Genomic DNA, 25,001 nt, shown 5'->3' with positions numbered 1-25,001 from the left:
AACAAATATTTCCGTTTGTTTTGACTTTTTGGAAACAGGAGCCCTCCCATCCCTGCCCACGGGATTGGAGGATGACGCACAAGATTGCTGCAGATTTTTTTTTAAAGGTTTTCTTGAGACGGTCTTGCTATGTAGTTCAGGCTTGTCTTTTTTTTTTTTTTTTTGTCTTTTTTTTTTTTTTTTTTTTTTGTCTTTTTCGTTTTTATCGGTACCGGGGATCGAACTCACGACCGCCTGCTTGCAAGGCAGGTGCTTATGCCGCTGAGCTAAATCCCCAGCCCCTGTTCAGGCTTGTCTTGAACTCACTTTGGATCGCAAGCTGACGTGGCACTCGCGGCGATCCTCCGGCCTTAGCCACCCAAATGCTGGGATTACAGGCGTGTGCCGCCACACCTGGCTACGAAGACGTAAGGCAGCCGCTGCGCAGCTCACTACACTTCCTGCCCCGGCGGCTCGCACATGCGCGATCCTCAGACTCTCGCGAGAAGAGCCGCGCGGGCCGGAAAGATGGCGGCCCCCAGTCCCCAGGAGCTTAAGAGCCAGGCGGTGCCCAGCGCCACCAAACCGGACGGCGAGATGGTACTGCCGGGCTTCCCCGACGCAGACAGCTTCGTGAAGGTAAGTTCGTTCTCGGGGACACCAGGGCCCCGCCTGGCCGGGAGCATCGGGGCTTCGGCGGCCGCCGCTCACCCCAAAAGCTTGGGCCCGGCCGAGGGCGAGGGTGGCCACCGCGCGGAACTGGCGCTCGGGGACCCCCGCCGCCGGCGAGGACAGCGCAGCCTCCAGTGAAGACCGCCGCTCCGCGTCCTGGGGTGGGCTTCCTTGGCGCCGCTTGTGCCCAGCTGTAGCATCCTCATCTCCGACGAGCGTGCCTGCCAACTGTCAACAGGGATCGGCTGCTTCATGCTCTCCGGGTCTGGCCGGCGCCCTTCCCGCTAAAATAGCTCTGCTTCTCTCTGGAGTCCGGTCCTCTGGGCCTCTGGGTTAAACATCACCTGCCACCACTGCCACCGAGTGCCTGCCCTCCAGGCGTCAAAGCACATTTATCACTACCTCGCTGAAACTCTAAGGGTGCATTTAAATTATTTGCAAGACGTAGATTATGAACAAATGTAAATCGAGCTTTAGTCTGGCGTGGTGGCACAGACTTGTAATCCCAGCACTAGGAAGACAGAGGCCGGAGCATTACTGTGAGTTCAAGGCCAGCCTTTACATGGTTTAAGTTCAAGGCCAGCCTGAACTGCATAGGGAGACCCAGCCCAAAAAATAAATAGCGGTGAGAAATTTCTGAAAACTCCACTCACATTGTATCTCAGTTGTAGTATTCAGTTGACTTTGAGTAGTTTGTGAACAAGCTGTCACCCGTGATTGCAGAGATATTCATGCTTTTGTGCCACCACGTTACTGTACATGACTTAATTGCCTACCTCTCTTTTCATGTTCCCCCACCTTGGGAAACATTTAACTGAGGAATGTTTGGGTTTTTTTTGGGGGGGGGTGTGACACGATTTCACTATGCAGTTCAGGCTGGCCTTAAACTCTCAGAGATCCTCCTGTCTCAGCCTCCCAAGTGTTGGAATTATAGGTGTGGACCACCATGCCCAGCTCTTGGGAAACATTCACAAAACTGACTATGCTGTCACTTGGCCTGTGGGTGAACGGCCATCTTTTATAATGAAGGCTACTTCTGGTTTTTCTCGTGGCCTCACAGTTTAAATAGAGAACTACTTGGTATTAGCTGAGTCCACTATTATAAATTGGTCATCTGAAGTATTTAGAGTATGCTCATATTCTTTTTAGATGTGTGTTAAGATGAAAATCAGGGGCTAGGGATTTAGCTCAGCAGCATAAGCACCTGCCTGGCAAGTGCAAGCCAATTCACCAAAAAAAAAAAAAAAAAAAAAGTGCACGAAAATCACAAAGGTTTTGATCCCCGGTACCCAAAAAAAGTTTTTCTTAATTTAAAAAATACTTTTAAAAAATCACAAAGGTACAATAGATTTCTGTAGAGAGCTCAAAGATCTGAACTTGAGTTACAGTAGTAGCATTCCTGTCACAGGCACCTTTCTAAGTGATTCAGCTTCCTTATTGAAATGCCACAGTGTTATGCAGTTTATATTACACCCTTTTTTCAGAGGCAAAAACTAAAGTCCTAAGAAATTAAACAGCTTACTGAAAATATCAGTTCAAAACTGAAGATGTAGCTCAAGTGGTGGATTACTTTGCCTAGCATGCATGAGGCCCCGGACTTAATTCTCAGCACTATGGAGTCTTGAGTTCTTAGGTAGAGCCCAGATTTGAATTCAGGTCACTTTAAATGTTGGTCGTATTGTGTAGTCAGGCACTGCATAGTGATGTTTTTGGTTAACGAGAGACCACATAGAGGTTGCTGGTCCCACAAGATCATATGGCCAATGATGTCATAACCATTTTGGTACATGTACCGTCTGTGTTCACCTGATTTCAAATCACTTAAGGATGCATTTCTCAGAACATGTGCTGGTTGCTAAGGGACACAGGATTGTAGTCTGTGCTTGTTTTCTCTTTCCCCACTCTACCAAGAATGTAAGCCCCAAACTTGGGTTTGCACTCAGCATTGAATCCTCAGGACCAGAAAGAGCTTGCGGATGAGAATTGAAAGACATTGGACAGATGAATAGAGTTCCTTATTATCCAGCATTACATATGCTGTATGCTCAGCATAATGGGCTTCAAGACAGTGATTTACTGAATGAAGACCCATGTTTGAAACATGCCATCTTTTCTTGGTTTTAACAGTTTGCTCTTGGGTCAGTGGTGGCAGTCACCAAAGCGTCTGGGGGCCTGCCACAGTTTGGTGACGAGTATGACTTTTACCGAAGTTTTCCTGGCTTCCAGGCATTTTGTGAAACCCAAGGAGACAGGTTGCTGCAGTGGTAAGTATTACGGATCCTTTTCTTGTGTTAGTGAAAGAAATAAAAATGGAGGTGAATAATTTTTCCTGAAATTTGTTTTTCCACAGTCGTAATTTTCTGTGCCATAAAGAACAAGAAAATGTGGGGCTGGGGATTTAGCTCAGCGACATAAGCACCTGCCTTGCAAGCAGGCGGTCGTGAGTTCGATCCCCAGTACCGGTAAAAATGAAAAAGAAAAAAAAAAAAAAAAAAAAAAAAAAGAACAAGAAAATGTGAAAATGAAGCAGTAGATTATTGTTAGGAAAATATTACTTGGTAAATTTTTAATTTTTTTTTTTTTTTTTTGTCTTTTTCCTTTTTAACCAGTACTGGGGATCGACTGCCTGCTTGCAAGGCAGGCGCTTATGCCGCTGAGCTAAATCCCCAGCCCAAATTTTTAATTTTTTAAAAAATACATTGGTGTTTGCATTTATCAGCAAAAAATCCTTTTTTGCCATGTGGAATTGAACCCAAGGCCTCAAACATGCTAGGCAGTGGTTCTACCACTGAAGTATAGCCCATCCCTTTTCTTACTTTATTTTGAAACCTGGTAAGCATGAGATTGTGAGTTCAATACCCAGTACCAAAAAAGGGAAGGAAGGAAGGAAGGAAGGAAGGAAGGAAGGAAGGAAGGGAGAGAGGGAGGAAAGGTGGTCTCGGGGTGATGTATTCCTGCAGTACTCAGGAGGCTGAGACAGGAGGATTGCTATGAGTTCAAGACCGGTCTGAACTGTATAGCAAGATCCTATCTCAAAAAGCCAAAACAAAGGAAAATAAAAGTATTTGGACAGAAAATACATAGACATTGATTGTTTAACTGTTACATGACAGAGTTAGAGAAGCTCTTACATGAGGAATGCAGCTGGGCATGGTGCTGCGCCCTGTAATCCCAGCCCTCCTGGAGGCTAAGGCAGGAAGACCCAGAGTTTGAGCTCAGTGTGGACATTTAATGAAATCTTCCCTCAGAATAAAAAAGGTCTCAGATGTAGCTCAGTACAGAGCTGTGGGTTCAGTCCCTGGTACTAGGGGGAAGTGCAGAGTCCATTTTTTACATGGTGTCATATTTTTAGAATTTAAAGAAGCTTTGAGGTAATTTCACCCTTCAGTTAACAGATGAGTCAAGTCTTAGTAAAATGTGAATTGCACAAGGTCACACAGCGGGATTACTTTTTTTTTGTTTTGGTTTGGTTTTTTTGAGACAGAGTCTCAGTGTGTAGCGCAGGCTGGTCTTGAACTCACTTATGTAGCCCAGGCTGGCCTCAAACTCCCAACAGTCCTCCTGCCTCAGCCTCCCGAGTGCTGGAACCACTGTGTACCATCATACCCTGCCTACTTACTTATTTTTAAAAACTTAAAATCGCAAATCATGTCTGTTGTTGTTCACAGTCATCCCTGCCGTGGCCACGGAGGCAGCATTCGGTTTTGGTGCTGGGCATGGAGCTGGGGCCTTGGGTGTGCTAAGCACATTGGTTTCTAAAGGTTGCTATAAGCAAACAGGTTTCATTAGTTTGGTCAAAAAATATCGGGAGTGGCCTGAGCCAGCCGTTTGCGTTTTCTCCCATACTGTCAACAAATGTAATAAAGGTGCCCAGACTGACCTTGGTTTCCCTTTCCCAGCATGAGTAGGGTCATGCAGTATCACGGGTGTCGCAGTAACATTAAGGACCGAAGTAAAGTGACGGAGTTGGAGGACAAGTTCGATTTACTGGTCGATACCAATGATGTGATTCTGGAGAGAGTGGTGAGTATTTCACCTACACTTACATGAACAGATGAGGAAAGATCTTTTTATATTAAAATGTACAGAGAAACCCTGGCAGTTTCCACACGCTAACAGGTTGTGTCACTGGAGCATCATCAAGCAGTTTAGAAAATAAAAAGGAAATTAGTTTATTAACATTTCTTACCAGTCATAACATTCCCTACTGAAGGCTGCATCTTTTTGCTTAAAAGTAACTACAGTTGTCTTCAAAATATCCCTGCTCTTAAGCCATATATATACACACACGTGTATATGGGTATAGTTACACTTCAGATAGTTAAAAAATTCAGTGTTCTTAAAAACAAAAGCTGGGTGTTGTGGCACACGTCTGTAATCCTAGCACTCAGGAGGCTGAGGCAGGAGAATTGCTGCAAGTTCAAGGCCAGCCTAGCTACATAGTGAATCAGGACCAGCCTGAACTACATAACAAGATGCTGTTTCAAAAAAAGAAGAAAAAATTACTTCCTGGTGAAGCCAGCCTAAGGGTTGTGCTCACACACCAACTTCCTGAGCTGCCAGCTCTGTGTGTATCCTTCCTGTTACTCACACGCAGGCTGCCGGCCCCGCCCTAAGGGCGGAAGGAGTAGTATATTACCCTGCCTGACTTATGGCCAGCTTACTCCTGACTCCAGAGCCAAGCCTCGGTGACAGTTACACAGCAGTCCTGCAGAATAAATCACCTTCCCCCAGGGACAGTCCTGGAGGTGGGGAGATTGTGCCCTTCTGTCTCACGGAGTCACCTCGCCCTAGTCTGATGCCCAGCATGTTCTTTCAGTGGTCTCTCCTGTCATCTGATTTCAAGTCCCACTGGGCTGCCATCTGTCACCTGTGGGCACTTCCCTAGGCAGTGCCCAAACTGATACTCTGTAGACTCATCAGGACACCTCCCTTCCGTTACAGATACTGTACCGCTTTGGTTTCCCCAGTGCCGGGAGTGGATCCTGGGGTCTTGTGTGTTGCTGGCCAGGAGCTCTATCACGGAGCCGCATTCCTAATGGTTCCTCTCCTTTTAGGGTATTTTACTGGACGAAGCCGCAGGGCTGAATAAGCACCAGCAGCCTGTCCTCCCCGCAGGCCTCCAGGTCCCCAAAACGATAGTGTCCAGCTGGAACCGGAAGGTGAGGGGCTTTCAGGCTCACGAGAGCCCTGTTGTGAGCGCCGCAGCAGAGCTTCGGCCCGTTGTGATTTGCATTTCTTTTTTCACCTCCTGGACACAACTGGCCACTGCCTGCTCTGACCTCTTCTCATAAACACAGCGCTCTCCAAGTCAGGGAGCAGCTTAGCAATGAGGCTGTTGTCTCCTTGGAAAACAAATTCAGTTTGCTTTTCTAATTCATCAGGTTACTGTGTTAAAGAGTGTTTGTATACATTGATCCTAGGCAGGCGAATATGGCAAAAAAGCCAAATCCGAAACTTTCCGGCTGCTTCATGCAAAAAATATCATCCGGCCTCAGCTCAAGTTCCGAGAGAAGATTGACAATTCCAACACGCCATTTCTTCCTAAAATCTTCATCAAGCCCAACGCCCAGAAGCCCCTCCCTCAGGGTAAGCAGTGCTACCTTGCTTGTGTTTGAGTTTGAGTCCTGCCGCCAGCCTGAACGGGGGAGGTCTCTGCCACTTCCTGTCTTAGAGGAGAAAAGGCAGGAAGGTGTGCGGTCCTTTCTCCATGTATTTCCACCCCTTGCTTGGGTCTCCAGTTCTCTCCAAGGAGAGGCGGGAACGCCCCCAGGACCGGCCTGAGGACTTGGATGTGCCCCCTGCCCTGGCGGATTTCATCCATCAGCAGCGGACTCAGCAGATCGAGCAGGATATGTGAGTGTCTGCCTGTGTCTCAGCTTTCTCCCCCTTTCCAATCCCATCTGCACTCACGTGTGCACAACGGAGCTGGGGAGCAGCGGATTTCACCTCCTCCTCACCTGGGTCTGGTTGAGCCTCCTGCGGGGCTCTCAGGCGGCCCACACAGCACTATCTCGAGTGACCCTCACAGCGGTTCCCAGAGGTGGCAGGCGGCCTGTCCCCGTTCTGTCGCTGTGAGAACACAGTTAGAGGTGCTCGCTTCCCACAGCACTAGAAGTGTGACCCCAGTTCTCCGAAACCCACCTTCTGATGCTGCTTCTCTGCCTTTCTGCTCAGGTGGGAACTCAGGCAGGAGGAGGTGCTCACTAACAAATTCAACAGGAAGAGGGTTTTCCACTGCAGCATAAGCATCCTGGAAAAACTGCTTAAAACAGACACGCAGACTGGGGTGGGCAGGACGTATGCTTAGCATGTGCAGGGCCCTGGGTTTGCCACCCAGAACCACGGGTAAAGTAAAGGGGGCTTCAGTAGCAGTGCAGGCGGATGAGAACTGCTCGGAGGGGCTGTTTCCCCACTTGGTCCGTCCGTGTGCGCATCCATTCCTTCAGCCTGGCTCAGCTCGAAATGCCGCCAGCCAAGTGCTAGGAAAGGAAAGGCAGTGGAAGAGGGGCCGCCCTCCTGGAACTCACTGAAGAGGCAGGATTGGGCTTGTGTGTTGTTTTTCCTCTTTTAGTGGTGCTGGAGATTGAACTCAGGACTTCTGCGTTATTCTGACATCCCAAGCACATTTTCATTTTTTGAGAGAGGGTCTCAAGTTGCTCACGCCCCAGCTTGTAATTCTCCTGGCTCGGCCTCCTAGAGTGCTGGGCAATAGGCATGCCCCAGTGCACCCGGTTCAGACAGGGTTTTATGAAAATAAAGGAGAGAGGGACAGAAAAAAAGCATGTAGCTCCTGACCAACTGAATTATTTGTACTAGTGTTGCTAACCTAACAAATTTGATACGCTAAACCACAAGCATTAGACATTTTTATCTTTTTTTTTTTTAAGACAGAGTTTTGCTATGTAGTTCAGGCTGGCCTTTACCTCACAATGATCCTTCCAAGTGCTGGCATTACAGGTGAGCACTCTGTGCCCAACTCACTGTATCTTTTTTTTGTTTGTTTGTTGTTTGGTCTTCTTTGAGGTAGGGTTTCACTATATGGTTCAAGCTGGCCTTGAACTCACTTTGTAGTCTGCGCTGGCCTTGAACTCATGGCAGTTCTCCTGCTTCAGCCTCCTGAGTGTTAGGATTGTAGATGGGCACCACCACGCCTGGCTTACTTTATCATTTTTATGTTAGTCACAGCACCAGCCATGGAGTTTTGCAAATAACCATTCCAGTGTTTATAAAGCTGCAGGCCTGGTGAAGCACACCGGTACTCAGAGACTGGTGAAGAATCCCAGCACTCGGGAGGCTGAGCAGGAGGGCCCCAGAGTTCCAGGCCAGTCGGAATCTCAGGGAGACCCTCTCTCAAAAAAACCAAACACAGGCCAGCCGTGGTGGCACTTGCTTATGATCCCAGCACTCGGGAGGCTGAGGCAGAAGGACTGCTGCAAGTCTGAGGCCAGCCTGGCTGCATAGTGAGTTCAAGGTCACAGTGAACTATAGAACAACACTGTCTCAGAACTAAAAAAAAAAGGCCTGGGATTTAGCTCAGCAATGTAAGCACCTGCCGGGCAAGCACCAGGTCGTGAATTCAATCCCCGGTACAAAAATCTAAAAAAGAACTTTAAAATGCTGTCTGGGTGTTCAGTGTCTCTAGATGAATAGACTAATTATTATACTGCAGGCGTAGTCAGATTTCAGCTGATTTATTTGACACATTCAAATAAACATTGCAGTAGTGATGCTTTATACTATAAAGAGATTTGCAGAATAGCCGTTTTTCCTCACTTATTTTTACAAACTGGATCAGGTAATTGTTTTTCCTGTGAATCATGCAATTAAGATGTCTGTTTATTTCTTCGATCAGGTTTGCACATCCTTACCAGTATGAACTGGATCACTTTACTCCATCTGAGTCAGTGCTTCAGAAGCCGCAGCCCCAGGTTAGCACCCCGGCCGGGGTTGGAGGTTATCCAGGGAGCCTGAAGAAGGAAATCGGTAGCTTACTCGCTGTGACTTTGGACACACTTGTGGAGTGTCTTTAAAGTAGAACGGCCTGGGACTCACCGTGTACTTGGGGGGGGGGGGGTGAATGTCGCCTTTCTCTCACTGTGATGTACTTTGGTGCTGCAGCTGTACAGACCTGTAGAAGAAACTCCCTGCCACTTTGTGTCCTCCCTGGATGAACTCGTGGAACTCAACGAGAAGCTGCTGCGCTGTGAAGAGTTTGCTGTGGACTTGGAGGTATCTCGCAGTTGACCTGGAAATTGTGCCTTTGCTCTGAGTTCCCTACCTGAGAAGTGTAAAAGGGTGACTAACCTGTTTCTGTTAGTAGTTCCCCGTGTAGCCGGTCTCTGGCTGACTCCTCCGGGTCAGTCACGGAAAGCCTAGTGATGTCCTTTCCCACCCCCTCCTGTACCCGCGCTAGCACCACTCCTACAGAAGCTTCCTGGGCCTGACCTGCCTGATGCAGATTTCCACCCGCACAGAAGACTTCCTTGTGGACACCCTGGAGCTCCGCAGCGAGATGTACATTCTCAACGAGAGCCTCACCAACCCCGCCATCGTGAAGGTCAGCCAGCCCTTCCCAGCCCCTGCTCGTGAGGCAGGGCCACAAACCCAGCAGTACACGGCTCCTGCTTCTCACCCAGACCTGTAGAGCCGGGAGGATCTTACCATCTACCCTAAGTTCCACACACTAGGGCTGGTCTCTAAACGCTGTAGGAACAGCCACGGTACAGCCCTTACCCTAACCCTTACCGCCGGAAACCTGTTAAGTCACCACACTGACCACTGCCGCCGTGAGGGTTGCTTGGGCTTGTGGCCACTCCTCGGGCGGATGGCACTGCCTCCCCAGACATGAGGCCTTAACAATATGCACTTAGGAGGTCAGATGAAGGCTATGGTCCAGATTAAAAGAAACATTTAAGACCGTGTACTTCTCACTCTCACGCCTCCATTTCTAGTGCTCGGGTGAGCTGGGGCAGAGTTAGCTCAGAGGCGGGCGCCTTCTCCTGCGCAGTACCACCTGGCTCTGGTGTCCTTTCAGGTCTTCCACGGTGCCGATTCTGACATCGAGTGGCTGCAGAAGGACTTCGGGCTGTACGTGGTGAACATGTTTGACACCCACCAGGCCGCACGCCTTCTCAACCTAGGCAGGCACTCGCTCGACCACCTGCTGAGGCTCTACTGCGGGGTGGAGTCCAACAAGCAGTACCAGCTGGCAGACTGGAGGGTCCGGTCAGTTGCACTCGATGTGGGAGTGTGGGTTGCAGAAGAAAGCCCGGCAGTCCTGTAATCTCCCAGCATGGAGACCCGGGCACGGGCACGAGTGGCGCTAGTGCTCTCTGCGGCTCAGAAGTGGTAGGAAATTTTAGGATGGTCGTGCGGAGCTCACGTGGGGCTGATGGTTGTACTCGGCCTTCTGGGAAGGTGCGCCATGTCCAGTGTGTGGGCCACCCAGCTCTGGCAGGGTCCTCGCCTGTGGGGGAAACCGAGGGTGCACTGGGACTTGAGTGTGGCATTCATGTCTGCTGTCGCACAGGCTGGTCACATTCTCAGGAGGCCTTGCCCTCTGAGCACCTTCAGGGCCTGGCTTCCTCCCTGGGCTGCGGTGTCGTGTGAACACGGGCTTTTCTCCATCTCTTCGAGCCAGGGTTTCTAAATAGAAATATAAGCAAGCTAGATGGGGTGGCACACGCCTGTAATCCCAGCATTGTAGGAGGTTGCAGCCGTAGGTTCATGAGTTCAAGCCCAGCCTGGGCAATTTTGTGACTTAGTGAGACCCTGTATTAAAATAAAACATTAGGGCCGGGGATTTAGCTTAGTGGTGTAAGCGCCTGCCTGGCAAATGCTAGGTCATGAGTTTGATCCCCGGTATCAAAAAAAATAAAATAAAAACATTTTGAAGGGGTTGGAGATGTAGCTGAATGTGAAAAGCCTAGCTTCAGTGCTCAGAACTGCTAATGATAATAAAAATAAGAGGAACTGTATAATATAGCCAGATGCACTTGAAATCCCAGCTGCTTGGGAGGCTGAGGCAGGAAGATCACAATTCTATCCCATTCTGGTCAACTTAGAGAGACCTTGTCTCAAAATTTTAAAAATTTTAAAGGGATGGGGACATCACTCAGCATGTTCTAGGTTTAACCTCTAGAACTGGGGACGTAGAGGGAGGCCAACTACAAGACGACAATGTATTACTTACCTGAAAATCAGTCCCAGCTAGCAAGCCCTTCTCTTGGACTGGGTTCTTCAGGGGTGTTTCCTGTGTCATCCTCACAACAGCCAGTGAAGTGCCTGTCACGGTGTCAGGGGAAGCCAGTAACACTTAGGTTAGGAACCTACCCAGGAATAGATGAACGGATCTAAGAGTCACTCCCGGGACTGCAGTGGTCTTTTTTTTTTTTTTTTTTTTTTTTTTTTTTTTTTTAGGTAGGGGTCATGACCAGGTACTTGCAAGGCAGGCGCTTACGCTGCTGAGCTAAATCCCCAGCCCCGACTGCAATGGTCTTATTCTAACCACATCGTCATCCTGCCTCCCCCTCCGCCAGCCACTGCAGTAGTGGTGTAGTATATAAATGCTCCTGCAGCCACAGCACTAACTGGGAAAGAATTACTGAGGTCAGAGGGCTCCAGAAGGTCCTAGCGACTACAGGTACACAAGTGCAACTGCTGTCTGGGGGACAGTCACTGAAACCGTGTCCCGGCCTGGGATTTTAGGCCGCTGCCAGAGGAAATGCTCAGCTACGCCCGGGACGACACCCACTACCTGCTGTACATCTATGACAAGATGAGGCTGGACCTGTGGGAGCGCGGCAACGAGCAGCCTGTCCAGCTGCAGGTGGTGTGGCAGCGGAGCAGGGACATCTGCCTCAAGGTACAGCCTCAGGGCCACCGCAGGCGGGCACGCAGGCTGGCACGCAGGCTCGCCATGTCTGACTAGGCACTGGCTCTCACTTCACTCCTTAGGTCTGTGACGAGAGCCAAATGTTCTCAAGAACCCGGGCACAATTTTGATTCCACTGATCTCAGATGTTCTTTGCGTTCTGCAGAAATTTGTCAAGCCTATCTTCACAGACGAGTCCTATCTTGAACTGTACCGGAAGCAAAAGAAGCATCTCAACTCACAGCAGCTGACAGCTTTCCAGCTGCTGTTTGCCTGGAGGGACAAAACAGCGCGCAGGGAGGACGAGAGCTACGGGTAAGGGACTAATGGGAAAGGGACGCTTTCCCTGTGGACGCGAAGCCTGCTGTCCCCACAATGGAATGGGACACGGAATGGAACTTGCTGGCTGAGCGTCACGTGATGCTGTTGTGTTTGGTTCCAGATATGTTCTGCCAAACCACATGATGCTCAAGATAGCTGAGGAGCTGCCCAAGTGAGTCCGACCTCCATCCTAGCTCTCCCATCCTGCAGACCTGCTCAGGCTGTGTCAGCCCTCCGGGCTCAGAAGGTGGGAGCCCAAAGAGTCCCAGATGGTAGCCTGAGGACTGCTGTGTGAGCAGTGACACCTTCAAAGGGCAGGTCCTAGTGACTGCCTTAATCAGTCGAGTTCAGTGTCAGTCTCCCGACCCTGTCATCTGTGCTTTCTTCCAAGCGGAGCCCTGGGGTTGTCAGCATTTTAGGACGTGAGTTGAAGCATAGGCAGGAAGCGCATCTGCAGTCTTCGGGCCCCGGGGCCGCCTGCTGGAGTCAGGCTGAGAGCCGGGCAGCGAGAGCTCACGCGCAGTGGCGCCCCGGGCCTGCAGCTTGGCCGTGGGGCTCTGACTGTCCGGGCCGTACTCCTTGTCTGCCTCCCGCCTCTGGGTCTGAACGCAGGCCTTCACACTGAGCTGCATCCCCAGCCCTCTTTGTTTTGTTACATGTTTTGAAACAGAATCTCACCAAGTCACTACATTCCTGGGTTGAGCTCACACTTGCGATGGTACTTGAGCCTCTCAGGAGCTCAGTCCTGTGGGCCGTGCTTCTGTGGTGAGGTGGGTGTGTGCTTGTCCTCAGGGAACCTCAGGGCATCATCGCTTGCTGCAACCCGGTTCCACCTCTTGTGCGGCAGCAGATCAATGAAATGCACCTTCTAATCCAGCAGGCTCGAGAGATGCCCCTGCTCAAGGTAAGCCCTCCCGCTCCAAGGCCCTGACCAGCAGCCTAGTACTCATGGTGTCCTGTGTCCGTGAGCTGCTGTCCAACCTAAACAACCCAGAGAAGGCAGGAATTGGGGAATCCAGTGAGTGGGTCTCCATCAGCTTTGTGTGCGCCTGTGGTCCCGGGGTTAGACCAAGGGCCTTCATTTTCTTTATGGTGGGCAGGGGCGAAAACGTACCCTTCCTATTTTATGACCTTGTCGTTGATGGTCCGGCAGCAAGTGTGAACATCTGGTAACTGGGCCAGTGAGCTGTTGCCACAGAGCAGTTCACGTGACAGAGTGAGATGCAGCGAGGCTGCCTCCGAGCCTGTCGGCAGTCCACGAGGGAAGCAAGTGGCCGGGGCACATGGTGGTCACAGAATGGAAGGGACGGTACCGCGAGCATCAGAAGCGGGCCTTGGACGCGGATGGTGGCAAGGGCTGCCATCTGGCTCTGCGCACTAAGTGCTGCTGAGGCATCACCCAGCAGCGGACCAGTTTGGGGGATGAAGGCGGGGCCAGGACCACTTGGCGTACTTGGTTTGGCTTAGTGTTGTGGTGCTGAGCGTTGAACACCAAACAGTTTCCCCAGCCTGGTTTGTAAGACAGAGTCTGGCTAGCTTGCCCGGGCAGGGCTTGAATTCACAGTTCCCCTGGGCTGCTGGGATTACAGGCGTGTGCCAGCGTGCCCCACCAGCTCATTCCAAATTTAAGGCCTAGGGGAAAGGGAAGCTGTGAGAACCACAGACAGAGACAGGAATTCAGAAAGGGCTGGCTTTGCGAAGGAGATGCCGACGTCTGGGCAAGTTGAGGTGAAAGTGGGGCAGGTCCCTGAAAACGCAGATGTGTGTCTGGGTAACGCATGGGGAGGCCACAAGTGGGTACCTGCGTGGGCAGTGCAGCCGTTAGTGCTAGGTGTGCGTGCTTTCATTGAGATCTTTTTGTTTTGTTTAAATATCTTAGTTGGCTTCACTTCCCCATTATGCAATTAGGCAACATTTTTATTCCATAAAATAAATGTTTACGTGGTTTGTGTTGTAGTAGGGCAGTTCTTTTGCAGGGCAGGTTCTGCCGGGGATTGAACCCAGGACCTTGCACTTGCTAGGTAGGTGCTGTGCCTCTGAGTTATGTCTTTAGCCCTTGTTACAACAGTTTTAAATACCTCCCCTCATGCACAGAGCTCATGAATAGTCCAGGTAGTTCGGCTCAGTAGCCGTATTAGTAGGTGGTAAGGCATGCTAACAATTTTTTGAAAGGTTATTGACCCAGAAACCAAAATCAAAGAGTGCTGTGAGAACCAGGCATTGTGGGGCATGCTTGTAACTCCAGCACCACAGCAGGGGGCCCACAGCAGGCGGATCCCTGTAAGTTTAAGCCTGGGTGTCTTAGAGAGTCGTGTGATCATAAAGACATCTGTCGTCTGTCAGACAGACAGCAGTGCTGGCAGGACTTCCGGGGCTGAGGGGCAGCTCTGGTACAAGGAAGTGAGGAGTCCCTTCCCCTCCCGGCAAAGCAAGGCCCGGCCCTCCGTAGCCATGCGGATTGTTCAGGTAGAGTCCGCAGCTGTGGGCCCTGGCTCTGCAGTCCTCCGGGTTGTCACTCACGGCGCGTGTCTGACTGAGCACAGATATCGTGCCAGCTGCGGAAGTGAGACCAGGATGGGAGGAAAGGGTGTCTCGGGCCCCTGAGGTGCTCCCCATGGCGAGATGCAGTCTGCAGGGGAACAGTGTGTCACCGAATTGGCACAGACTCCCTCTGCCGCCTCCTTTTTCCTTAGTCTGAGACTGCAGCCGGGGTGAAGAAGAGCGGACCGCTGCCGGATATTGAGGTACAGTGTCACCTGCTGTCCCCTTGAGGGGTGGGGGGTCAGAGCTGGCACAGACAGACCTGCCAGCCAGGCTGGCCTCACTGGCCGAGCACTCGTGGCCTGCATGCAAGTTTCACATGTGGCCCACTGGCTCCTCTCTAATACAGAGGTTGGAGAATGTTCTCTTTGGACCTCACGACTGTTCCCATGCCCCTCCGGACAGCTACCCAGTCACCCCAACTGCCGGTAAGATGGGGGCCTCCCTATGGACACACAAGAAGGCAGGCCCCTGCCTGTGCTGACAACTTGCAGCCCTGAGTTCGCTGATCCCCGCACCCCCAGGGCCGGTGCCAGCGTGGAAGCAGGCAAGCCTCTTTGCTGACCTGAGAGAGGAGACTCTGCTGGACACCCAGTGCCTTCTCGCCACAGCTGTCATCACCGTGTTTGATGTGAGTGTGGGGAAGCCCACTGGAGTGCAGAGACAGACCCTGGGCCCTGTCTGTCGGGTTAGCCAGCAGGCCGAGGCCTGGACTGCAGCTCAGTGGCGTGCTTGCTGGCCCCAGACCACAGCGGGACAAGGCCTCTGGCTGGAGGGTTGCACACACCTTGACAGCATGGGGAGTGGTGTGGAGAAGCGAGCACTCGGGAGGCTCCTCTGCTGAGCCCTGTGTGTGGAGGAGTCTTCCAGGGATGTCGCTTGGAGGGAGGAGCGTGCAGGGTGAGGCGGTAGCTGCAGCAGCGGGTTGGTCCTTCGTGGGGCTCAGCAGGAGCAGCGCGTCTCTGTCTGCTGCCTGCAGCCAGCGCCCCTCCAGGTGCCTGGGAAAGGGGACACTAGGATGCCTTTCTGTGCTTGAACCACTTAGGAAGTAGCCTGCCAGTGCTGGCAGTGGGGAGTGGGCAGAGCCTTGTTGCCTGTCCCCAGAAGAGGTGACAGCAGTCACGACTGTTAGTGACTGTGCCCTTCCCAGAGAACCTGCATGGTTCACTCGGGCTGGGCCAGGCTCCTGGGATGTGCACGGGGCCGCCTTCCCGTCGGTCCCCCTTGGGCTACCAGGGATCGAACCTCTCGACTCCTTGCCAAAAGAAGGCCTGAGTGCACCCTGGGCGGGATGGCTTCGTGCTGAAGCAAGCAGATGAAGGGAGAGCGCACAGATGAAGGTCCAAGGACTCCGGACAGCCAGGGAGCGGGGAGGTGATTCTCAGAAAGAGCGGAGAAACAAGAGTGTTACCCATCTGAGAGAGGAGCGGTGTCCAGTGCGCTCAGTGCCCAGATGATAGAGCTGCATGATGCCAGGCTAATAATCCCACTATTTAGGAGGCTGAGGCAGGAAGATTACAAGTTCGAGGCCAGCCTGGGTACCTTAGTCCTTGTCTCAAGGTAAAAATAAAAATGTGAGGTCAAACCCCAACGCCAGAAGCATGTGGTCTTCAAAAGCAGCAGTACAGAAGTTAATAGGATTACAATCACAGCCGTATATTCCACGTTGTGGTAAGGCCAGGGGCATGGGATGCCGCCTGCAGGATGCACCTGCTTGCTCCCTTCATGCTCTCTTCCGACTTAATCACTTAAATTTAGATGGGGTCTTGTTGCAGCAGTTCGTGAGAAAAGATGGGGAGCTAGCTCAGTGCTGCAACATGCCTAGCCCTGGCCTCAGTCCCCAGCACTGCAGAAACAGATACCCCGGGCTGGGACAGTCAGTGGCTGAGCGCCTGCCCAGAACGTGGGCAGCCCTGGGGTCAGTCACCAGCAGCAGCAGCATGTAGGAGCTTTAGGGTGTGAGGGTTTGTTTCCCTATTGCTGGTACTGGGGATTGAACCCAGAGCCTTAGCGCTGGGCTACACCCCAGCCCTTTTTATTTACTGTGAGACCGGGTCTTACCAAGATGCCGAGTTGCCCAGGCTGAACTCTAACTTGCAGTCTTCTTGCCTCAGCCTCGTGAGCGCAGGGTTAACAGAGCCTTCAGGAGGTGTAGCGGCTGAGGGCCTTAGTACAGACTAGAGGCATAAACCGTGCTGTGTTCCGTCTGAGGGACTGTGCTCTGTCTGGGCTGTTACAAAGTGACACTACAGGTTAAGCAAAGCACCTTGCAGATTTTAGGGAAGGACATTCATTACATAATTCCATTCATTCCCCAGAAAGATTTATACTGTTAAATTTCCGGCATCAGTTAAGACCTCAAGCAGACCTCATTTAAATCCCTGTGCTGCCACATTAACCAAAAGGCTGTGAAAGACCTGCACGGCCTGTGCAAGCCTCGTGAGCGGCTGTCAGAGGGCGAGGGCGCGGCGCGGCGGCACTGGCAGGTGCACACTGCACCCCTCTGTGTGCTCACAGGCAGGGACCTTGTCCCCAGCAGAGTTTAAGAGAGCGTAGCCACTGCTGTCAGCATTACTCTTCCTGGCCTGGCCTGCATGCTGATGTCACCACATGATCGTGACTGTCCCTGCAGGAACCCAGTGCCGAGGAAAATGGAAACACTCCATTAACAGCCGCACAGAAAAGGGCCCGGAACATCATGGAGTCCTTTGAGAACCCATTCAGGATGGTGAGTAGCTGCAGCGGGGCCATGGGGCTCTACAGAGGGCTAGCGCGGGTCCTGTGGGTCCCCCATCTCTGGCATCCAGGGGGGACTCAGGTCAGCCATCTGAGGGCCCCGACCGAGGGTCCCAGCGCACCTCTCAGCTGTTTCCTGGCGTCCCTTGTGCAGTTCCTGCCTTCGCTAGAGCACCGGGCCCACATCTCCCAGGCAGCGAAGTTCGATCCCTCCTCGAAAATCTACGAGGTAAGTGGGCGCCACACCCTGTCTACGAGTGACGTGCTGGGGGGCGTCCTGCTTCTTTGAGCCAGGTGCCTGCCTTAGCCAGGCTGCATGTGGGGACCCTCTGGCCCCTGACCACAAAAGAAGGCCCCTTCAACACTAAGGGAAGGGCAGGGCCTGGGCCAGGCTCCCAGGAGCGCTGGGAAGCCTCGCAGGAGACAGGTTTGGGGCCTGGCTATGTGGGGTCCATCCCCAGCATGCGGGAGAGAAAGGTTTGTTCTGTGTTTTTAATTGAGGTTTGTTTCTATGTGATACAGTACACAAACCCTACATGCATGACTTGATATGTTTCTGCTGTGTGTCACCTCAGAGCAACTCGAGCCACCAGTTTGAGTGTTTTGTTTTATATCGTTTTGTTTGGGGTTTTTTTTTTTTTTTTTTGGTCTTTTTCCTTTTTATCGGTACCAGGGATTGAACTCATGACCACACACTTGCAAGGCAGGCGCTTATGCCACTGAGCTAAACCCCCAGCCCCCTCATTTTGTTTTTTTGAGGCAGGGTCCTGCTATGTAGTTGAGGCTGGCTTTTGAACTGTGTATCCCAGGCTGGCCTCCAAACACAGGGGTTAGGGCAGGCACATCACACCCGGCCCCGACAGCCCAGGTTTGGAACCTGGTCTTCCATCCTTCAGCAGCTCTGGGAATGCGAATGCCCTCACCCTGGTCTCTGCCTGGTTCTGGGAGCCAGCATGGCGACAGGAAGCCTCCCTCCTCTCCGTAGGAAGGGTGGTGACAAGTGTGGCAAGTATGGTGTCACTCAGCGACACCGTGGCAGGCCCGGGCCCTGTTGCTGAGGGTCTGCCTCCCCCCGCCACTCCGGAGGCACCTGGCAGCTGTTGGTCCTTCCCCGCTCCTTGCGGGTCGCCCGTGTCCTCCACTGCCTCGGTTCTGCGTGGGTGCCAGAGAAGCGCACCGCCTGGGCAGGTCCTGCCTGGAGCCCCGGCTGCTGTCACTGACCCTGTGCCCTGGGCAGTCCCCAGCCGGGCCCATCCCCTCCTCTGGGTTTTATTCTTAGTTGGCAGTGCTGGTGGGGGCTGAGCCGCTCCCTTTTATTACTTTTTTTTGCCCTGAGCAGGTCTCACCGGGCAGCTGAATTGCCTGGGCTGGGCCCCAACCTCCAGGCTTCTTGCTTGCGTGCTTCCTGCTCCAGGCCGCTGTCACCACACCCAGCCTCCCCGTCTCCTAAAGGAAGGGGCCAGTGGCGCCGGGGTCCCCCGTTTCCAGAGGGGCTGGAGTGGCAGGGGGAGCCTCCGGCCCAGGGCCCAGAATACCGCTGTACTTTGCTCTCCTCGGAGGGTCTTAGAAACGAAGCCAGCAGATTTGCTCTTGTGTCCTTAGGTCTGGAGCAGGTGGCCCTCGAGCCCTCTGCTGCCCGGTCACGTTCAGGAGCGGCTGGGTGGCAGAGCTCTGGAGGTTTTTGTTCTGTTTGCATTGCAGATCAGCAACCGTTGGAAGCTGGCCAGCCAGGTACAAGTACAGAAAGAAGCTAAAGAAACTGCCAAGAAGAAGGCGGCGGAGCAGACAGGTGGCCGTGACTTCCCTGCGAAGGCAGCGTGCTTGATACAGGGCAGCGCTTGCTGACGGCGCCGCTGGACTGCGGGCAAGAGTCAGCAGGAGCCGCCCTGGCGGTGGGGCTCGGCCCCTGCTGGGCGCGGTGGACTGTGCCCTGTGCCGTGAAGCCAAGGGAGGGGTGCCGGCAGAGGGGTGCGGAGCGCCTGGGCGGGCTGTGACCACTGTCCCCAGGTGGTGCTGAGGAAGCGGCTGGTCAGCATGACGTTGAGCAGAGCCCCTCCCGAAGCGGGAGCCGCACGGAGCTGGGTGTCGCAGATGAGAGGGGAGGGGGCCCGGCCAGAGGGTTGGGTCCTGAGCAGCCACAGGTGACAGTCAAGGTCAGCCTTGTGCAGGCGGTCCTGAACCCAGACAGCCTGCGGCAGAGGATGAGTGGGGCAGGAGCCCAAGTCGAGGTAGAGGTGCCGGGCGCCGGCGCCTGTTCCATGGACACTTCTGCCTTGCAGCCGCCCGGGAGCAGGCAAAGGAAGAGTACAAAGCCACCGCAGGGCAGGCCATCTCCGTGCGACAGCAGGCCGTGGTGCGTGCTGGTTTCCTTCCATCCACGTCCGGGACTCCTGGACTGTCCTAGCGGAGAGCTCACCCACAGGCTCCAGTTCACTGTCCCCACCCAGCCTCTGCCCCTCCCCTGCCCTCGCTGACCCTGCCCTGCCCTCGAGGGTCTCTCCCTGACACTATCTTCTGCTGTTTGTTAACTGGCATGGCAGCACCAGGCAGAGCCCCCGTTTCCTGTGCCACTGTGCCCTGGGGTCACTTTATCCTCACCTCGCCAGAAGGCTTAGGAGTTCCCAGGGTTTTCTGGGGCAGGGACTCACTGAAGCCCAAGCTGACCTTACTCGCCCAGTAATCATCCTGCCTCTGTCTCTGGAGTGCCAGGCCACACGAGGGCACCCTGCTAACCCTGCTGTTTTAAGTGGCTGCTGTCTCTATCCAGTTAGGAACTGGGCCAGCTGGTACCGGCCACATGATTGTCCTGAATTGCAGCTTGCTGGGCCCCAGCCCCTCTGTACACTGTAGTTTATGACGCTCAGGTGACACAGGCCTCCCTCATGTGATGCCCCGAATCTGAACACGGCCCTGCAGGTGGAGGGCGGCACCATCGGCCACGCACAGAAGCACTGGACAGGCTTGTACAGCCCTGCGGCTGCTGTGTGCGGTCCACGGGGGCAGGCAGAACGGAATGTCCGCCTCCAGGCCGCGGCCCCTCCCTGCATTCCTCCAGTTACACAGTATCCGCAAACCCCCACAATCCAGCCCCAGTTACCCCAAGCCTTTCAGACCAAGTTCTGTCTGTGCTGGAGGCAGCAGGGCCTCGTCCTCTCACGCGCCCCTGCGCTTCCCTCCCTGGCCACACTCCCTGCAGCTGGAAAACGCCGCCAAGAAAAGGGAGCGAACCACAAGTGACCCGAGGGCCACAGAGCAGAAGCAGGAGAAACGACTCAAGACTGCCAGGAAGCCAAAGGCCCCGGCTCCACCCGAGAAAGAGTTCACGCCTTATGACTACAGCCAGTCGGACTTCAAGGCTTTCACTGGTGAGGAACTGTCCGAGGGGCCACGGGCCAGGAGAGCACGGGCACCCACCGATGAACGGACAGGGCCCTGGCCGCTGTATGGCCAGTGGGTTCGGCCCCTTCCTTGTCACTGCCTAGAAACGTCCGTGCTGCACCCCCAGCACAAAGATCTTGTGTGTTGAAATCGCCAAACACCTGGAGGCCAGTCCTGGGGCTGCAGCCAGGGAGCCCGGCTGCCCTGCAGGCACACGTGGTACCCCTGGCTCAGCCCGCAGAGTGGCACAGCCTGTGGAGACCTGAGGGTGCCAGTCAGGACAGTCCACACGGGGGCCCTCATCCCGGGCAGCGCGTCGGGCCGGGTCTCTCACACTGGCGGTGGAGCTGCTTGATGTGAAAGTGGTCACCTGCCCTCAGCAGCCACCTGTGCGAGATGACCTGGCCTCGGCTACTCAGAGAGGCTAGGACGAACGGAAATGCGGGTCACGGCACAGGGTGGGGCTCCTGTCACACTGTGAGCCAGCTGTGCGTCACCTCAAGGGCCCTGGCCTCCGGGCCTGTGCTTACCTTTCAGGAGATGGCAAATCCAGACCTTCCTCCCAGTTTGACCCGAACAAGCAGACGGCAGCTGGCAAGGTAGGAGATGCAGCTGGGGCCGGAGGGCAGCTGCGCCTCGCTCTGCTCCCAGCCCCGCCGAGGCCTGCCTTGCTCCTGTGTGACTCCCTCTGCAGGGTGACTCCAGGGTTCCCTTCCTGGCCCTGCAGCTGAAGCCCAGGGGCTTTCCGCCTGGTTCTCAGCGGCTTCGTGGGGCTTCTCGTTTCAGAAATGCGCTGCAGCCAAAAAACCCAAACAGTCAGCGGGGGCCAAAAGCGTGTCCTTCCCGACCGGGAAGTCGGACAGGTGCGTGGTCTCAGCGGGCCGCCCTCACGTCAGGGTACAGCAGCACAGAAGAGACCCTCTTATTCTGAAACCTCGGGAGGGGACCAGATTTGCTCTGAGCCATGTACCACATGGCCACGCACTGTGTCGCAGATCAAATCCCCGAGCTCTTTCCTCATGCTGTAGTTTCCTGGGTCCCTCACAGCACACAGGTGTGCAGTTTCCCTGGAAGGCCTGCCGGTTCCTTAGGAATGAGAAAACAAACAGTGTGGGTTGTCATTGTTGCTAAAGAAGGTTGCAGCAGAAGGCATGAAAGGCTCACACCTGGGCAGCCAGGTGGAGCCTGCCCCAGGCACGCAGGAGACGCTGCTCTGCTGTGCACCGCCGCAGGCCACTGCACTGCGCCACCCCCTGGCCGGGCCCTGCCGCTGGCCTGACCCCCAGTGTCCAGCTTGGTCCTCCAGACCCTGAGCAAGCCGCCGCCACAGGCAGGGAATAACTCATCTTGTGCTGTTCCCACAGAGGCTTCAGGCACAACTGGCCGAAGAGATAGTGCCGTAGGACCTCGGGACCGACCGGGCCTGGAGGCGCCCGTGTGCTGCTGGTTTTGTACGGACGGATTTTTAAATCATTAAAACGAACCCCTCCTGAAGAAAGCTGGTCTGGGCTTGTCTTTCGCCACCACCACAGCTGTGTCGGGGAGGACAGGCCCCCGCCCAGTCAGGTAACGGTCTTCGATGAGGGCCCCCTGTGCTTTCTAGAGGACTGCAGGAGAGGTGCGCGGCCTGCATCTAGGGCTCCAGGCTCCCTGACCTCAGCTAGCTTGTAGCGGCGGGGAGGAGCCAGCACCAGGCGCGGCGGCTGTGCACAGCTTGTTCTGGCCCTGCTCCCTATCTCGTCCTGTAAAAGGCAAACTGTTCTTTGCTGATTAGAAAACACGAAACACTGGCCCTAGGCTGCGGCTCGCTGGTGGACACATGCGGCCACACATCCTTAGGACTGCAGGAGAGAGAACAGTGGTTACACGGCGTGCACACAGAGACACGGCAGTCCTGCCCCAGGGAGGTACCGTTAGCACAGAGGAAACCAGCACCACACCCGGGAGGGCCAGCTGTGTATGACCCTGGCTGCTGAGGTCGCTAGGTCTGGTCAAACTGGCCTTGCCCCACCCTGAACAGCCAGGCAGGAGTAGCCGCAGAGCTGGACCACGCACAGAGCCTCACTGACCAGGAGTGAAGCTTCTCAGAACTAAAGCAAATCCTTGTGCTTTATTTAAAAGCTGTCTTGGGGTTTGATTTTTGTGAGCATTTGGGTTTGGGGTTTTGTTTCTGTGGTGCTGGGGATTGAACCCAGGGCCTTCACGGTTACCTTTTGTTTTTATTACATTTCAGAACGGGGTCTCACTAAGTTGCTCAGTTGCCTAAGCTGGGTTGGGATCTGTGAGCCTCTTGCCCCAGCTTCCCAGAGTGCTGGGATCACAGGAGTGTGCTACTATTCTCAGCTCAGATGAGGTCTTATAAACGCTCCTTTCTGCAACATCAAGTTGGCAACCTGAAGACCTCAGTCCCGTGTCCCTGGCCCATGGCAGGCACCCAGGAGATGGAAGCATAGAGGGGTTGCTGGGAGCACCTGACCCAGGACCAGCAGTGCGGGGAGGCCAGCTGTGCCTGCACCACTCAGAGCCGCTCACGGGCTAAGCCGGGGAGGCCCAGGCTGCACGGGACCCGCAGCCCGCAGGGCTCCCGGGTGGGTGGTGGGAGGCAGCTCGCTGCTATCAGTGCAGCACCCAGCCAGTGAGGGCTTTCAACCAGGTCTGCTCCCACTCCGCCCCTGCCTGCTGGGCTCACAGGAGGGCCTAGCAGGTCTCTCCAGGGACACAGCCACACCTGGCAGTCCCACTGAAACCTTCACCTTGGCTGAGTCCATCACCCTCTGCTCCTCCACTTTACGGAAACTGCTCTTGGGCATCTGCCCCATCCTGCAGGGCTTCATCAATGGAGGCCCCAGCTGCACCGCTTCAAATCCAGGGGAGCCTTTCATGCTGCACCCAGGCTCCTGCCCTCCTGACTTTTGATCTTGCAGTGCTAGGAGGCTTCTTACAGCAAAATCAACTTTTCCTCTCATGATCTGAAGCTGGGTTGGCATTTCTGGGCTTGTGTTAGTGTACATCCCAGGATGTTTTTGCTGGTCTTTGTTGGGGCTGTTTTCCTGAACCTGAAAAGGTACTGTGACGCCTGCCACGTTGTCACTGTAAGCCAAGGCCGGGCTTCTCCAAAGGACGCCACGTAGCCAGGCGCTAAGGTGAAGGCAAGCCAAGACAGCTGATCCACAAGGCACTGGCCTCAGCCATCACAATGGCCTGCCCTGTTGCCATCCCCAGCCCTGGAAGGGGCTTCCAGTCCGGTTTAGAGCACGAGGCAAACACCTTGACCTAAGGGCCTGGACGGGTCCAGCTGTACGAACCGGACTGCGCAACGCCCCTCAAGTTGGCCGCTCCGCGGTCCTTTAGAGAACCATCCCTGGTCCCAGCGACCCAACTCCAAGGGAGCTATTTTCTAGCAATACTCTAGCCACCTCAACTCTTTAAATGGTGCTTACCAAGCGTGATGGCTCACGCCTGTAATCTCAGCACTCTCATTGCGAATTCAAGACCAGCCTGGGCTACAAAGTGAGCTCAAGGCCAGCCTGAATTGCATAGCGAGACCCTGTCTCAATAAATAAATAAATAAGTAAAGCTTCCCATCAGCCAGGACACCTACAAGCCGGCTGGCAGCTGCACCTGCCAATCACTCACACTGCAGCCTCTGCTCCAGGTGAGGCTGTGAACCGTCAGAAACCTCCCTGCCACTGTCGCCAATAGCTTCCGCAGCTTCACCTTCCTTGGCATTCCAACTGCATGTAGCGCGATTAGCAATTAATATTTCACATTCTGTAATTAGCACTGCGTAATGGGGCTCGGAAAAGTTCCTTGACATTTTCATAACCGCACATTTCCCGCCCACTCCTCAAGGCGCAGTCTGTCAAAAGAAAAAAATCGGTCTTTCTGGTGCTGAACGGGCATGTGCGGGCCTCTTCCTAGCGGCTGCCGGTAAACTTAGGAACTCGTTTACAAAAAAACTTTCTTATTCCACAGCCGCCCGCTCGGGGAAATAAAAGTCCTCGTCGCGCCCCGACCAACCACGCAATTTGTTCAGGTCACAGAGGAGCCCGGTCCGAGGCCGGCGCGGGATACGTTCTGCCCGCGGCCCGCTTCTGCAGCCCGGCCAACGCGTGCCAGCGCCCGACGCAACGTCACCACGCTTCCTCTGCAGCCACCCGCAGCCCCTCGCCGGGTCACAACGGCTGCTCTCCACGCCTCGGATCCCAGCTAGGGAGCAGAACCCGGTGTGCGACCGCCGGAGGTGGGCACTGCGGCCCCTTCCGACGTCGCGATACGCTCCGGAACCCGGCCGCCGGGGGCCCCCACGTGGCCCCACGCGCGGTCCGCACTACCCTGCTGCCGCCGACAGACGGCACGCCCCAGCCAATCGACGCCTCGCTGCCGTCCGGTGGCCAATGAGCGTCCGGAAAAGCCGCGCCGCCGAGTCGACGCAAGCGCGCTCCCTGGCCGCTATTGGAGAGCCGAGGCTCCGCCCCTCCTTCATGTCCCGCCCCGC

General features: G+C 54.3%; 1 protein-coding gene and 1 long non-coding RNA gene across 5 annotated transcripts; one reads left to right on the top strand and one right to left on the bottom strand.

Annotated features, from left to right (window-relative positions):
* The first annotated feature begins 456 nt into the window (after positions 1 to 456).
* Positions 457 to 22,001, top strand: Exosc10 (exosome component 10). The gene is made up of 25 exons (XM_003471432.5): positions 457 to 618; positions 2,779 to 2,915; positions 4,551 to 4,674; positions 5,709 to 5,813; positions 6,075 to 6,240; positions 6,393 to 6,507; positions 8,507 to 8,582; positions 8,773 to 8,883; positions 9,068 to 9,211; positions 9,689 to 9,879; positions 11,362 to 11,518; positions 11,694 to 11,842; positions 11,970 to 12,020; positions 12,641 to 12,752; positions 14,542 to 14,592; positions 14,739 to 14,817; positions 14,914 to 15,020; positions 17,022 to 17,117; positions 17,280 to 17,354; positions 18,827 to 18,914; positions 19,405 to 19,478; positions 20,322 to 20,490; positions 21,041 to 21,102; positions 21,290 to 21,366; positions 21,868 to 22,001. Exons 1-25 carry the CDS (start codon positions 460 to 462, stop codon positions 21,896 to 21,898), a joined length of 2,706 nt encoding a protein of 901 aa, XP_003471480.2. The 5' UTR covers positions 457 to 459; the 3' UTR covers positions 21,899 to 22,001.
* LOC106027984 (uncharacterized) lies at positions 8,330 to 24,981 on the bottom strand. Of its 4 annotated transcripts, none has more exons than XR_010042938.1 (4): positions 24,140 to 24,981; positions 15,177 to 21,589; positions 10,847 to 14,477; positions 8,330 to 10,425 (listed from the first exon to the last, which is right to left on the bottom strand). It is a non-coding gene; the product is annotated as an uncharacterized LOC106027984 (long non-coding RNA). The 4 variants fall into 4 exon arrangements; XR_010042937.1 differs by lacking the exon at positions 24,140 to 24,981 and having other exon boundaries at positions 8,330 to 8,621; positions 8,707 to 10,425; positions 15,177 to 17,028; XR_010042936.1 differs by lacking the exon at positions 24,140 to 24,981 and having other exon boundaries at positions 15,177 to 15,387; positions 15,635 to 17,028.
* Positions 24,982 to 25,001: the final 20 nt, after the last annotated feature.

This window comes from Cavia porcellus, unplaced genomic scaffold, assembly GCF_034190915.1.
Source record: "Cavia porcellus strain 051 isolate PalLab524CR breed Dunkin Hartley unplaced genomic scaffold, mCavPor4.1 scaffold_25, whole genome shotgun sequence".
Lineage (NCBI taxonomy): Eukaryota > Metazoa > Chordata > Mammalia > Rodentia > Caviidae > Cavia > Cavia porcellus.
This window is presented reverse-complemented; position numbering and strand designations above follow the sequence as displayed.

Excerpts from the sequence above, each read along its gene's own strand:
- Exosc10 (XM_003471432.5), top strand. The coding sequence starts at position 460 with ATGCGCGATCCTCAGACTCTCGCGAGAAGAGCCGCGCGGGCCGGAAAG. Across the intron at positions 2,916-4,550 it reads GGAGACAGGTTGCTGCAGTG|CATGAGTAGGGTCATGCAGT; the intron begins GTAAGTATTACG and ends TCCCTTTCCCAG. Across the intron at positions 15,021-17,021 it reads CTGTCATCACCGTGTTTGAT|GAACCCAGTGCCGAGGAAAA; the intron begins GTGAGTGTGGGG and ends CTGTCCCTGCAG.